At 47.8% G+C, this 15,520-nt stretch overlaps 1 protein-coding gene and 1 pseudogene across 1 annotated transcript; both read right to left on the bottom strand.

Annotated features, from left to right (window-relative positions):
* Window positions 1-10,304: 10,304 nt before the first annotated feature.
* Window positions 10,305-11,513, bottom strand: LOC127779907 (cyclin-P4-1-like; annotated as a pseudogene).
* A 453-nt stretch (window positions 11,514-11,966) lies between these two features.
* On the bottom strand, window positions 11,967-14,846 carry LOC127778363 (amino acid transporter ANT1-like). The gene is made up of 3 exons (XM_052304948.1): window positions 14,361-14,846; window positions 12,961-13,605; window positions 11,967-12,691 (listed from the first exon to the last, which is right to left on the bottom strand). The coding sequence occupies exons 1-3, from the start codon at window positions 14,595-14,597 to the stop codon at window positions 12,299-12,301; spliced, it is 1,275 nt and encodes a 424-aa protein (XP_052160908.1). The 5' UTR covers window positions 14,598-14,846; the 3' UTR covers window positions 11,967-12,298.
* Window positions 14,847-15,520: the final 674 nt, after the last annotated feature.

The raw sequence follows: 15,520 nt of genomic DNA, 5'->3' as shown, positions 1-15,520 counted from the left end.
TGTTGTTGAAAACAGACCAAATGTGTGTGTTCTGCATGACCGACGCGCTGGTTTGCTATCGGCGATATAGAAGCTTCAAGAAGATGTCACACAGTCCGTGCCATGGCCAGATTTGCATAGCAGATGGTGCATGCGACATCTTGGGGCTAATTTTTATGGACAATTCAGGAGTAAGAGATTGATGGACCTGTTCAAGAAGTTATGCAAGCAGAATCAACAAAGAAAGTTTGATGCCATATGGGATCAACTAGATCGTTTGACCACTACACACATGGAAGAGGTTAGGAAAAAACCCATAGTTGCCAGACAGGAGGAGCCAAAGGGACTTGAACCCATTCCTAATGAAGCACCAAGTATTACTCGATGCAGGAAGCGTGGAAGGGCCACGAAGTGCTTCACGGAGTGGGCAGAATTTGAGCCAAGGGAGAAATGGTCGTTGTTGTACGATACATATGGATCGAGGTATGGTGTGATGACAACAAATCTTGCTAAAGTCTATAACTGGGTTATGAAGAATACACGACCTCTACCACTTGTTGCTATCCTGGAGGGCATCACAAGGGATACACAGAAGTATCTCTGTAAAAGGTATTCCATGGCTAGTCTAAACCGCAGCAAACCCAGTGTTAAGTATAGCCCCGCTATTACACAGTACATGGATGAGAAAAGTAAGAAGGGAGGAATCCACAGAGTGTGGCCTGCTGGGAAGAGAGTTGTTATTTGAGATACGACTTCGTGACAAGAGTGGTGTCGGCATTGGGACTACTGACATCACATTGGAATGCACGTTGTGGCCAGAGTATCATGCTTGCAAATGCAATTGCAACAAGCCTTATCTGTTACATCGGCCATGTTCCCATGTTCTTGCCGCTTCCGCAAAAGGGGGTGTTGATGCAAACATTTTGTTTCTCTGTACTTTACAAAGGAAGCATGGGAGGCAACTTGGCGTGGTGAATTGCGTGGTTGGCGTGCTGTGTGCGATTTCACTCGTCCTCCTCCAGGGCAAGCCAATTGGGTTCCTGACTCAAATTTATTAGTTGATACTAAGGGTCGTCGCCAGTCGCGTAGGATCAAGAACCTTATGGATGAAGCTGAAGCGAAAGATCGTTCTCGTCGTAAGAAAGCTTGCATTCTTTGCGGGGAGAACCATTCCCGTAAAGATTACAGCATGTACAATGTAGGGCAAGATGCCACAGGCGCTGATGTTCGTCGCGTTCCAAAGGGGAAGTCGAAGAAGAAAAATAATCCTTAGTTCGCTATTATCCTTGGTGGTCTTGTACTTTGAAGTTGTTATCGTTCAATTTATGTTTAGTGCGTCTGTAATTTTAATTTGAACTTTCTTGCACTTTTATTACCCGAATCTATTTGTAATGGCCTTGTAATTTTCATTTAGAACTGCACTGCACTTTTAATATCCTAATGTATTTGTATTGGAATTGTAATTTAAATTTAGAACTGCACTGCACTTGTAATATCATAATATATGTGTCGTGGGCTTGTAATTTTAAATTGAAATGTACTGAACTGTTCTTATCTGTATCGATGTGTGCTGGTATTGTAATTTTAAATTGAAATGGCATGCAAATTTGTTAATTGAATTATGTTGCATACATTTACTGTACTGTTACCATACGTGCATTGTACTAATGTGGTTTTCGATCTGCAGGTATGGCTGATCAATATGATGTGCAGCTGATAGACAAGGAGATTGATAGGAACCATCGATCGCGACGTCTTAGTACAGGAACTTTCTGCAATGTGCTGAAGATGCGAGGACCAAATCAATATTGGCGTATTGATCCTCGTTGGGTTCCAAGTTGTGTGAAAATATATTGATTTTACTAATACAAGGTGTTGATATTTTCATGTATTAATAACTTGCGCTCTGTCATGTTGTAGGCTGAGAGCAGCTGGGTTGTTGACGTTTGCACGGTTGGTCCAGCCTTCACGTGCAAGGCCCGAACGAATCCACATTGACGCGGCGCTTCTGAGTGCTCTTGTGGATAGATAGAGGCCTGAGACCCACACTTTCCACCTCACAGTTGGAGAGATGGTGCCCACTCTACAGGATGTGTCTTATTTGTTGGGGCTGCCGATAGCTGGGGCAGCAGTTGGCCCAACAATGGTGAATGCTAGATGGGCAGATGACCTTCTGGCCAGTTTTGGTGGTGTGCTGCCTGTTGCACTGGAGGATCTCACAGATGGGCACGGGCCGACGAAAAGTTGGTTGAATCAGTTTCGACAGGATGTCTTCCCTGATGACCAGGAGGAGTGGATCGTGCAGCGGCACTTAGTCGCTTACCTGTTGTGGTTGTTTGGATGGGTGATGTTCACGGGATCTCACGCTGACTCCGTGGACAAGCACTTCATCCACTATGCGGAGCAGATTGTAGAGTTACTGTCCCCTGAAGTTCTCCTCCCAAGCCTAAAATTTAATTTATAAATCACCCTAAGAAAATGCCAGTGCAAATCAAGAGAAAACCTTAATAAATTAATGCAAATAATAATCGGAATTGGCATGTGGAATTTTTCTTGAGTTCTACATGTCGAAATACGCTAACAAGATTTTTAGTGGAATTTTCAGAGCTCTCGAAATAATTTTAACCAATTAAAATTGAGCACATGCAATTTTAATTCTAGGGAAAATCCTTTTCTTCCTTTTTCTTTTTCTTTTTCCCCCTTTTCTTTTCGAGTGGGCCGCCGGCCCATTCTCCTTCCTCTTCTCCCCTCCGCTGGGCCAGCCGAAGGCCAAGGCCCAACTAGGCCGGCCGCCTCCCTCCTCCCACCCGGGACGCCGACAGGTGGGCCCCACCTGTCGGGCCCGTCTCCTACCTCGCGCCCGCGCCGCCGCGCCCACGCCTCCGCCTCCTCCGGACCACGTCGGTCATGCCCGCGCATGCGCCGCACCTCCCGCGCCCACTCCCCTCTCTCTCCCGCCCGCGCCCGCGCCCGAGATGGCCGGGATTCGATTTTCGAATCCCGCCTCTCTCTCTCCTCTCCCACTCCCCCACGTTGGCCGGCGGAATCTCGCCCCTACCGGCCACGTCCGGGACTCCCCTCCCCTATTTAAGCTCCGCCGTCGCCCCCTCTCTCTTTTTCCCCATTTCGCCGAACTCCCTCGTGCTCCCCATCGCTCCCGCGCCATGCACGCACCCGCCGCCGCCTTTCCCGCCGCTCCGGCCGCCGCTAGCCGCCGCTAGGCTCGCCGCCGCACCGCGCCGTCGCCGCCGTCGGGTTCGCAAGGACGAACTCCACCCCGTCCGCCCTTTCTCCGTCGGGATTCGTCGCCGGAATTCGCATCCCCCGCGCTTCGGTGAGTTCTACCTCTACCGCCGCCTTCGGCCATGGATGCCGGCCGCCGTGGTTCATCTCCCTCTCTCTAATCTCTCTCTCCTCCTTCCATAGGGCACCCCGAAGCCTGTCCGCCGGTTGCCGTCGTCCTCCCGTGGCTTGCCGTCGCTGTTCGCCGTCGTCTTCCTCCGCGCCGGCCACCCTCGGTGAGGCGTCCTCTCCCCTCTACTCCCCTCCCTCTCCTTCCTAGCCGCCGCTTAGCGCCGCCGCCTTCACGTCGCCTTTGCGCCGCCGCCTCCGCCGCCAGTTGCCGTCGCCGGCGACGCGTGCGCGCGCGCCGTCGCCATCGCCGTGGCCGGTCGGCCGGCCTTGAGCCGAGCCGGGTCGTCGCCGCCCGTCCGATCAGCCCCGGGGGCGATCTGGGCCGTCGGTCCCGTGGACCGGCGGTGGACCACCCGCGTGGTCCCGGTCCACGGTGGACCGACCCCCCTTGAGCCGCTGCCGAGTGGGGCCCGCGTGCCGGCGCCCCTTTTCCCTCTCTCCCGAGCCGCTGACCGGTGGGCCCTGCATGTCGGCGCCGCCCCCCTGATGACGTCAGCCCTGGGAATTATTGCGCAACAAATGATTTAAGGACTTTTTGTTATAGTAATAAACACAGTGAATCTTCTAAAATTCATAACTAATCCATCCGAGCTCCGTTTAAGCCCATTCAAGTCTCAGTAAATCAAGAAAAATGTGTAGAATCCATTAAAAATGGTTTTGTTCTCTGTTTCAGTAGTCTTATAGCCTGTTTGTATTGTTTGCTTTGTATGTCGCCTAGATTCCGGTTCTTCCGACGCTCCGGTGTACTTCGAGATAGTCGCCGAGGTTCCTCCAGCTGCAGAGCAAGGCAAGTCATGCCTGTCACTTGAACATGTTGATCCTATATTGCAAATGTTCTATTGTTTTTCTTCAAATACTGCATCGTTTTATAATGTTACTATGGGATGTTTACCTATTGTTACAGCCATGCTATTTTGGTACCCTGCTCCTTTGTTAGCTCGGGTTATAACATGAATAGACGTTGGACTAGGAGTTGCTTAGCCATGCTTAGTTCAACTAGCACATAATGGGGAAATCTCATTTAAAATATAGACTGTAGGTTCATATGATAATGTTGGTTTAGTACCACCGTTTTGGTGTTGGTTAATTAAAATGAATCACATGGTGGGCTGTGGGTACATGGTTTTGCTAGTCGCACCCATGGCAGTTAAGGACCGGTTTGCGAGATGCCCTGGAAGAACTTATCGTACTTACCACAAGTCAGCGTGGGCAACGGCTGGGCTTGTAGTGTAGCTTTTCTCTAGCTGACGCATCCAGGCAAGGGTGGGCGTGATGGAGTTTGGATGGGCCCTGCGACGGCCTATGCGGCTTCCGGATTCACCTAGGCACGAGAGGGGACAGCCCGTCGCCTGCTGGGGACGGGGGTGAAACCTGAGGTGTGGTGTGCTTGGCTAGAGGGGGTTATGCGAAGGGTCCTGTCACGGCCTCTTTCCGGTATGTCGTGGTGGCATGTCGGCGCACGGAAACATGTCGTGGGGCTGTGTCTTGTGGGTACAGTTGTACACCTCTGATCAGAGTAAAACTATTCGAATAGCCGTGCCCGCGGTTATGGGCGGTCAACCAGATTCACCGTGATTAGTCTCACCCTAGTTTAGTCTAATGAAATTGGATAGTATAGGTGGATGGTTGGGCCTGTAGCAACGTGGGATAGCGTTGGACAGAGGATGATCAATATTAACTAATTATTGCAACTATTTAATTCTTTCAATTTCTGTTTATAAATGCTCGCTTTATGCAAATGAATCACTCTAGCTCTCCTTTGATAATTCCCTGCATCATACCCCTATTCCGGTATGACTTGCTGAGTACAGTGGGTAGTACTCAGTCTTGCTCTATTTTTCCCCAACCCCAGAGTACGAGTATGTGTCAGATGGAGGTTTCTCCGAGGAGTAGGCTTCGTCCGTGCCGTCGAGGATGCCTGTGGAGTGGTGTTCCCGCTGCAGTTCTAGTCAAGGCTTAGCTCCTGTTGTCTTTTGTTTTCCGCTGCATTTTTGTAAGACTTTTATGATGTTTGTAAGACGTGGATCTGAATGTCAACATTGTCGTTTGTGTACCCCGGCCGGTCCTGGACGGGGATTTTAATGCACATTCTGCTTGGAATTCTATTCGGGAATTTCTGGGCGTGACAGTACCTATCGCGGAGATTCCACAGTACAGTTGGGGGTCGGCGGTACTTGCGGCGACATATGCCGGACTGTGTGATGCTTGCGTGAGGAACAACAAGCAAAGTTCACTCCCTGGATGCCCGTTGCTACTTATGTTGTGGGCGCACGAGCGCTTCGACATTGGGAGGCCTCAGCTTGACTCGTACGCAAACTACGGTTTGCGAGAGATGTACAAGTTCGGTGTTGATGACATCGACGATCGTCCCACTATGGGATCCTTGTGGACACACCGTGAGGTAATTTTTGTTAAATTCGTTTGTGTTATCATTATGAATACTAGTTGAATACTTTCCTTATATGACTAATGAAAACTACTAACTTCTTGTTACAGCCGCAGTGGGTTAGTGGGACGACACGTCGTGTCTACACTCAGTTTGTAGCTGACTTTGATCAGCTTACGCCTGACCGTGTTCGGTGGACTCCCTACACTCAGCACGATGTCAATGATCGTGCACCGCACGGTCTCGCGGATCTTTGCACGCGAGATATGCAACTCTAGAGGACGACTTGTCACATCGTGCTGGACGTGCACGTCGAGCCACACAATGTCCACAGGGTTCTCAAACAGTTGGGCATGGACTTCCCTCCGAGAGTAGGTCGTCCTTTGGCTGATAGTCTTTATAGGTTAGTTCACATCACAGTTGTTTAATCCTATTTTTTTAAAATAAATCACTGCACAACATTTTTTCTGATGTGTGAATTTGTTGTTGTGCAGGTACTCCAGAAAGGGGCTCGGGCTTTCCTACGAGCTAGTTATTGTGACCACGGTTCAGCCGACGGTACATGAGTGGGAGCACGCAGCTGATAACTTGGCACTTCAGACACCTCCAGACGATGGGAGTTATTATGGAGCTTACCTTCGTTGGTACCGCAGTGTTACACGATGGAGGTGTTTTCCTCCACAAGGAGATAGCACCGTTCCCCACCAGGCGGCGATTACTGACACGTTTGCCCCTCAGACTCGATCAGCTTACAACTCAATGGTACGTGTTTATTTGTGGAATTTGAGCAACTAATTCAATATTTTTAAAAAGTGTGCAAGTAGTTCAGTACGTCTAATAAATGTGCAATTGGTTCAACTAGTTCTTTTTCTTACATAAATGTGGAACTAGTTCAGTATTTATAAATGATGTGCAACTGGTTCATTATTTCTAACAAATGTGCATCTTGTTCAATACTCTTAATAAATGTGCAACTGGTTAAATAATTTTAATTGCCTTGCTTATTTGTGGAACAGGCGGAATTTGTTGAGCACGTTCACGTGGAGTCCGACACCCTGTTGCAAAGACTAGAGGCGAGACCTCCAGTCGTCAGGCCTGACGACGTGGCGAGCGTCCTTCGCAACTTCCGTGCCCGTGCTGCCGCACTACTACGTTGTGTCTCCAGTCGGAGCGCGGCAGATGTGGTGCAGCCGTCGGGCCGACGGCCATCACCACCACTACCCGACGTTCCAGCGTGAATCGGAGTGGTCCATCCACTTCACGTCGCTGGTACGAAGCAGCCCACACATCTCACGGTCGTCCTTCCTTTCAGCACACCCCAGCATCGGAGTACACCAGGGGGTCAGCCGGATCAGGGGTAGCCACGTCGAGCACGGCACCACCACGTCCGCAGGTATTCCAAACTCCACCTTATGTTCACCCTACGCAGGGAGCATCTAGGTCGGCACACTTCCCTTACATGCCAACGAGGGACAACGTGTTGAACACACCAGCATGGGGACTTCATATCACTCCGTGTGTGCCAGTGCAGGGCCACACACAGCACACATGTAAGTCATTTTAAACAATAACACGCTTTAGTTTCTAATTATATGTATCGTTACTAACTATGCCATATTTTTTGGTTTCTCCCTCTTGTGCAAACAGACGATGAGTACGGTTCGGCGTCGACGCATCACGGAATGCCTGCTTACTCCCCTCGCACAGCATTCATTGAGGACTTCTTTTCCACTGATCCTCCTCAAGGGGAAGTAGGGATGGATTACTGGCACGCAGCACCTCAGGTCACACAGCCGACACAGGAGACGGAGGCCGGTCAGGCGCCAGACGTGACACCATAGAAGGCAGCTAGAGATAGGCACCCTCCCTGATAATTTGACATATCCCACTGAGCAGATTAGGCGTAGGAAGAAGGGAGGACCTAGCAAGCGTGCGAAGGGCACTGATCGTCTTTGACTTATCTATTTGTATTAAACTTTTAGTCATTTATGTTCTGTCCGTACTATTTGTGAAACACTTTACGATTAACTTAGTACCTAGCAGTACTATTTCATAAACTTCTTCAGATAATTACTCAGTAGCATACCCTTCGAATGAATCACGGCAAATGATTCGCTTCGTACTTTGCAGCGCACTATAGGACAGGCGCATAAATGCATGCACGTGGTTTGGTATCTACTTTCGGCGCACATGTCACTTTGTGGTCCACCCCATTATCAACTTTATCGACTGCAGAGTTATGAAAGCGACCATGCGAGAGCTCGACTAGTCGTGACCACCTTTCAGTACAGACTGTTCGCTCGTGCCTGTCAAGTCTATCCACACATCAACCCTATCTTCATCACTACGGTTCGTTCAATCGTTACGGCACTATAAATACATACCTTGGCAAACAAGAGCTCATCAAGTCCTTTCCTCTTTACATTTCCCATTGTCTTCAGCCTCCAATTCAACACAATGGAAGCTCCATTCCGCGAGCATTTAGACTGGCGGAGAGATCCACTCGCAGGTCTATTTCCACCATGGTGCGACCGTCCAATCTGCACATGCGGTGATCGATGTATACTCATGACATCACTAACTACTGAAATCCGCGGTAGGAGATCTTTCCAATGCCCAAACATTTACCAGGTATCTGTTCAATGCATCGCAATTTCTACATTTGCACATGTCTAATACATACATCGCTAACCACATGTCTACAATATCTCCAAATTTTCAGACTTACCGTAGTTTGTGCGACTTCGTTGAGTGGGTTGATACGACTAATCCACAACGTGACAGGGCACGCCCATATCCATGCAGCGAACCATTATCAGACTACCTCAGGAGGAAGGATGAGTACGAACGACGAAAAACTGCCGAATCCTTACAATGGCAAGTGAATCCACTGGGACTCCCCACTTGGCGGGAGCGTCCAGAGTGTAGGTGTGGAGACCGTTGCCAGGTGATAAGGTCCGTTCGACAACAAACTCTAGGACAGAGATGCTTCGTGTGTCCTAACATTGTCGACGATGATTTCATCGTAAGTGCACTAATTTCTTACTCACTCCGATTACTTCTGTCATATACCTACATCCGTGTACGGCCATTAATTTCTGGCCACAGGAAGAAGACCGCAAATGTAGTTACGTAAAGTGGATCGATACGGTGCGAAGAACTTCCATCGGATCCACGATAACTCAACCTGAGACGACCACACAATTCATTCAAGCATGGATGGAGTACGAGCGCCAGGTTCAGTCCGCTAGCTTACACTAGAGATCAGATCCATTAGGTATACCTGAATGGTCTGATCGTCCCAAATGCGGTTGTAGAGATCGCTGCCAGGTTGCAACGTCCTTCTCACAAGATACATATGGCAGGCGGTACTTCGTCTGTCCCAACATAGACGACAACTTCGTTGTATGTCACATGCTTAATTACTAATTTACATTTTGCTTCGCGCTCCCATAACAATTATTTTCCCATTATCTAATTTGATTGATTGTTCAGGGGAATCCAAGGATGTGTGCTTTTACTTCATGGATCGACATGGTCAGCCCGATGTATGAAAGCAGAAGAGTAACTGAAGCTAAAACACAAACAGAGTATAAGAGATTGAAGGATCACGAAGTTGCATTACGACACACAACGACGTAGAAGGGGTCAATAGAGAAGCTTATATCCGAATTGCTCTATTTCGGCCTTTTGTTATGTTATGTTGTTGTATGGGTCATGAATGGATTAGGTTTATCTATTTGTTAGCTAATGTTTCCTTTCCTTTTTTCATCTATTAAGCTCATTTCTGCATCCGCTGCAATATCTTCAATCCCCTCCTCTTCTTTATCTGTCCTTACTTAATAAATTGCGACAAAGTCATTAAACCAAAAAAATATACAAATAATGAAACTAAATAATTCAAATATTTTAACCAACAAATAAATACTACAATTTCCCACCAAGCATTATCAAAACCCTAAATCATATACATAAAACATTACAAAAATATTTTCCTTTCTTACACACTAAAATAAATTACATATTATTAAAAAAATAACTTATTATTACAAATAAATGGAGAACACGACCCTGTCGAACTGGCGCAGTTCGACAGCATATCCTGTCGAACGAGGGCAGTTCGACAGGCGGGGGGCAGTTCGACAGCCCCGCCTGTCTCGACAGGGCCTGTCGAACGGCAGCCTTCTGATCTCCTCGCCAGTCGCGCTCTGGCCGTTCGATAGGTGCCTTATCTAACTGCACCCGTTCGACAGGGACCTACTTTCGGGATTTTCCCCAGTTGGCACTACTTTTGCGATTTTCCATAAAAATAATATTAATTCTCAAAAAAATTCTCAAACCATCACATATATATCTGCATGCCTTACATGGTTCAGCACTCTTTACTGAAGACAACTTCTCTCCGGAGACGGAATGGGCAAGTTCACAGATCAATCAAACAATCACAATTCACATAAGCCACAGCACCAGAGGCTTCCATTACAGAATCCACAATCCAGATGGATACGAACTCCATACACCAGAATAGCATAAAGTTACTTTTATTACTATTATTTATTTAGTTGGTATATCGGATTACATTGGAAATCTATTACTGATTGATCGATATAATCTGACATTTAACTCTGACAAAGCTAACAGTTGCTCAATATATATAATTATAATTATAAACATCCTATGGCTAAAACTCTGTAAAACTACTCCGGCGAACGGCGGCGAGCTCTAGCCGATCCAACTCCAACTCCGGCCGGCCTTCCCTCGTCTTTTCCACCCGCCGGTGACCTGCAAAACAACTCAAACACAAGAAGCAGCAAAAGAAAATACAATCTGTAGTGAAATATTTGAAGCTGAATTCAGAAATGGTGAACCTAATTGGCGGCGACGGCTGGGAGCGGCGGCAGGCAAGCCCCGACGCAGCTGTGGCGGCGGCGGCGGCGCTCGTCCTCCCCTTCTTCTGCCCCCACTGCTTCCGCCGCCGTCCTCTTCCTGCCGCGGCTCACGCTCCGATGCAGCGCCTGCTCCATGGCGCCGCAGAACCACCCGAACCTGTCGCCGCGGACGACAGGCGGTAGTCCACGGCGCGCAGGAAGCGCCGCTCGGGCCCGGCCATCTCCCCCGCGCGGATCGCCGCGTCGGAGCTCGTCTCGAACACGGAGGTCCACCTCGTCGGGAGCATGTCGCTGGTGTTCCCGAACTTGGCGCCCACGAAGACCGCTGCGGCGACGAGGCGGTGCGCCGTGGACGGGTCGACGCGGATCCCGGCCTCCACCGCGGCGGCGCTCCCCAAGAACCGGGTGAGGTAGATCCCGGCGAGGACGTAGCACGTGGCCTGGAGCCGGATGTCGTGGCGGACGCTCTCCAGCCGGACGAAGGCGTGGATCCGCTCCAGGAACTCCCCGATCGCGACGGTGGGCGTCGCGCCGCCGCGGAAGGCGCGGACGAGGTCGGACTCGGCGGGCCGTGTGGCGGCGGCGGCGTGGCGGGCGGCGTCGGCCTCCACGATCGCGGCGAGGAGGGAGAGGGATCGAGGGATCCCCCGCTCGTCGTCGCGGAGGACGGGGTGGTCGCCGTCGTCCGAGACCTCCACGGTGGTGGTGGCGGCGGCGGCCATGGCGGAGGGAGAGGGAATCGCGAATCGCGAGAGGGGGATTAGGGTTTCGCGAAAATCGCAAGAGGGGGATTAGGGTTTCGCGGGAGAGAGGGGGATTAGGAGAGGCGTACGTATACGGGTATCTTGATACGTATTATACACAGCGGATGGGGCACCCCGCGTGTAGCGTACGCCGTACGCGTACCTTTTTTTTTTCTTTTTTGCCCTTCCTTTCTTTTTTTTTTTCGGAAGCTTTGGGCCTAGCTAGCGATTTGGGCTTGCCTGTAAAAAATCAGGCCTTTCTTCTTTTTTTTTTTTCTGGATAATACAGAAGTCCCTCTTAAAAGACAGGATTCCACAATATAAAAACTTAACGAGTCTTAATAAATAAGTACCAAAATATATACTAGTTTCGTGAATTTTAATATTTTTCAACTTCAGGGATATCTCTTTTCATGAAAAATTCCAAAACATGCATTCTTAATTTTTCAAAACTTGTTCGGGTCACGATTTCTTTTGTTCTCATCTCTCTCATCCCATCACACAGATGTTATTTCTTCGCAACCAAGCAGTTCTGAGAAACACAAAGTGTTGTCACGGCATAAAAGCCTGATGATAATAGAGACCAAAAACGTGCACTCTGCATGCTGCTTATTTTTCTTCCAAACATAAAAAGTTAAAAACATATGAAAATTGATTGGATAGCATGATCCATTGCGTCACTGCGTGACACTGGTAATATACATATAACTTACACCAACAAAAGATCATTATCACATAATCCTAGATCTTGGCATCACATATATTACACTGTGAACAACAAAGGCAGTAAATATATCTCATCTCAATGCCTTCGTTCCCACTTCCCAGATTGGACATATTCTGCAGTTGAATCCTGCATTGTGGTTCTTTGCCATTTGGATCATCAGTCAATGTGAGAAGAGAGCCGTAATGAGCCCGTAGCCCGCAAAACCAAGGCCGAAGAGAAGGAAACCGTAGTCCCCCCAGCGTCGCCACCGACTCATCGAGGAACCCACAATGCTCAGATGGAAGATCGTAGGCAGCACGAAGGAGAGCAGCGCGCAAACCGTGCTCCCGACAAAGGAGATGAAGGACCCGAACGCAGGTATGAAGGATGCCACCACAGACAGGATAGTTACCATGACGATGCGGCTTGAGTGCAGGCCCACCCATTCAGCCCCGCGAACCTTGTGCGAGAGCTTCTGGAAACATCCACTTGATTGGAATCTTTCCTCGACAATCTCGTGGATTGGGTGCATCATGACTGGAAATGTGAATACCAGTGCTATGCAAAGACCAACCTGTCAGCAGATTTTCAAACTGTCAGGATCCATTACATACCTGAATCAGTGCTAATTGCTATTTTTTAAGTCCAATTTGATGAAAGTGACCCAAATATTTTAATTTCCAAACAGCAGATCTCAGGCAAAATCTGTCAGGTAGTTCATGATCTTATATTCATATCTCCAAATATAAAATAATGAAGTCTCAAGTTGCAACCGCACAAAGTACATGCTGACATTTACTTCAAAAGAAACAACATCAAATAAATTATGACTAGTGCACTAACCTTAACGGCAGCAGAAGACCAACTATTGGGAAGATTAAGTGTTATGATGTCTTTAGTGGCCTCCCCATAGGCTAAGTAACCACAAACTCCAAAACATGCATAGACAATTATGATACCGACAACTGCTTGAGAAAGTACCCAGCGGAATTTTCTCCGTTCTGCCATTGATGATTCTAGTGCCAAAGTCATACTGAATCCTTCGAAGCAGAAGACCGCAACTCCAAAAGTGAATGGTATCGCCCAAAGTCCATTGAAAGCACTTCTATTCGCAACTGGGTGATCAAAAAGCTGAAGATCCTCTTTGATAACAATTGCCATAGCAAGAACATTGCAGACGTCTGCAAATATGCTGAATGGGGAGAGAGAAGATAGTGAACGGATGAATGATAGAGCGATTTGCACAGGCAGGAGAATGGCAAAGATGAAGGCAGCTGGTGACATCAACTGGCTGAAGACAGAATGAAGATTTTGGCCAATGAATATTAGATAAGCTACAGATCCACCTGCTTGGGAAACAAGGATGAGGATTTCTGTCAAGCATCGACCTATAGTGCCAAAACACTTTTCACCCAAATCACCATATGTATAGTGACCATGGTAGGTTTCTTCAGATTCTTTCTCTTCCAATTTATCTCTGCAGTCAACCTTCATGTTGAAAAAGAAAAGCAAGTAATTTTCGTAAGAAGATGAAGCAGGTAATAAAGTTATGAAACTAGCGTTTACAATTACAGATCCTGTTTAATTCACTTATGTTAAACCAAATTCAACACAAGGTAGAAAGAACATTGTAGACTTACGCATCCTGTTTATAATTTATTGATGTTACAATCAAAATTCTACCAGGCAATGCTAAGCAAGACTGAAAGGAACATTATAGACACTTTGATTTCACATTAAAAAACCCAGTTGAACTAGATCAACATGCTAAACGAAAATCAAATAATACATAAGTATAATAGAATATGGAGAGAGAAGAATCATGATGATAAGACATACATATACTGGCGCCCCTTACTTTGGTTTTGAGATCCTCCAATTTCTACTGAATCACTATGAATAGGAGATACTTCTGTGTTTATTGGAACCAAATTTGCGATGTCAAATGAAACAAAAATTGGGCATAGTAACGTCATCTAAAAATGCATGCTAATACAAAACCAGAGTACGCGCTGATTGACTGCGAGAGCTAGCACTATAATTGCAACAACCAACAATTATTATACTTTCAGTTCCAGAGTTTTTGATTGATCACAGCACAACACCATTTCCCTCCCCCACCCAAAAAAAAACAGAGAGAGAGATTCGATTAACAAACAGAGACAAACAGAATCAAGCAAAAAGGGGGAGAAGTCTACTGAAGTAGTAGTAGTGGTAGTGGTGGTGGTGGTGAGGCAACTCACGAGGAGGAGCATGCAGTAGAGCGTGGCGCATCCGGCGGCGGCGACGCCGAGCGAGCCGGCGACCCAGCCGGCGGTGCGGAACGCGTAGGGGAGGCCGAGCACCCCGGTCCCCACGATGGACACCACCACGTTCCCCAGCGTCTGCGCCGACGTCGCCCCGCCCCCTCCCCCGCGCCGCCTCCCCTCCACCACCTCCTCCTCCCCACGCGCCGCCAGAAGCGGCGCCGCCCCCTCCATCCCTCTCGCCGCGCTTGGCTTCCGGAGTCACTCCACTCCCTCGCTCGCAGTTGGCGCACGACGAGGTGGAGCTAGCCGTGGTTGGTGGCTGAAATGGAGGGGAGAGGAGGCGGCGGCGGCGGCGGCGGCGGCGGTGTGTGGATTGGTGCGAGGGAATCGGCGGCGACGACGACGACGAGAGGATTCCAGGGAGGGAGTTAGCCCGGCCCACGTGGGGATTTTTGCCGGTTTGGGATAGCTGTCAGTCAGTCCAGCCGCTAAGCTGTAAAGTGCCTTATCGTTTCAGCTATGCTCGTGCTTATAACATTCTGTAAAATTTAAATTTTAAAACTCAAAATTTAAAGTTTATTTTATAGTATTTTTTCATATTTTATTTTACAATATGTATTTTAAATAGCTAACGACGTTTATATAAAAGTTTTATGGGAGTAGCTATATAAATGGCGTCATATTTTTTTAAAAAAATAGTCAGCATATATTTACATTGTAAGTACCTAAATTACATATGTAAATTTAGTGTATTTATAATTTAAGATTCAAACTTACGTATGTAAGTCTCAAAATTACATAGTAATTACATATATAAGTGGTGTGTATGTAAGTCTTAAAATTACATAGTAATTACATGTGTAAATGGTGTATAAGTGGGATAGAAGTAGGGTGTAACTACAGCGTAAATTTGTATAAAGAATAGAATGCATGCGTGTAAAACCATCATAAGCTTGAAACAATGAAGATGCTAAGTTTTAATTAAGGGGCTGTCTAGAGATCATTTGACAGAAAACCCCATAGAAATCTTGTAAATTTTGGACCATCTGATTGCTTTAAGATTCGTGCAACCAACCAAACCCTAAAGCACCGCCTCCTCTCCTATTTCCTCCTCACGCGGTCACGCCGCCGCTCTCCCTAGCGCGAGCGCGCGC

The sequence above is a fragment of the Oryza glaberrima genome, chromosome 7, assembly GCF_000147395.1.
Source record: "Oryza glaberrima chromosome 7, OglaRS2, whole genome shotgun sequence".
NCBI classification, from domain to species: Eukaryota; Viridiplantae; Streptophyta; class Magnoliopsida; order Poales; family Poaceae; genus Oryza; species Oryza glaberrima.
Note: the sequence above shows the minus strand (reverse complement) of the source record. Positions and strands in the feature narration are given on the sequence as shown.

Coding starts and splice junctions, on each gene's coding strand:
- LOC127778363 (XM_052304948.1), bottom strand. CDS start 14,597: ATGGAGGGGGCGGCGCCGCTTCTGGCGGCGCGTGGGGAGGAGGAGGTG. Junction 13,606..14,360: donor TCTACTGCATGCTCCTCCTC/GTGAGTTGCCTC, acceptor TTCAACATGAAG/GTTGACTGCAGAGATAAATT. Junction 12,692..12,960: donor GGTCTTCTGCTGCCGTTAAG/GTTAGTGCACTA, acceptor ATCTGCTGACAG/GTTGGTCTTTGCATAGCACT.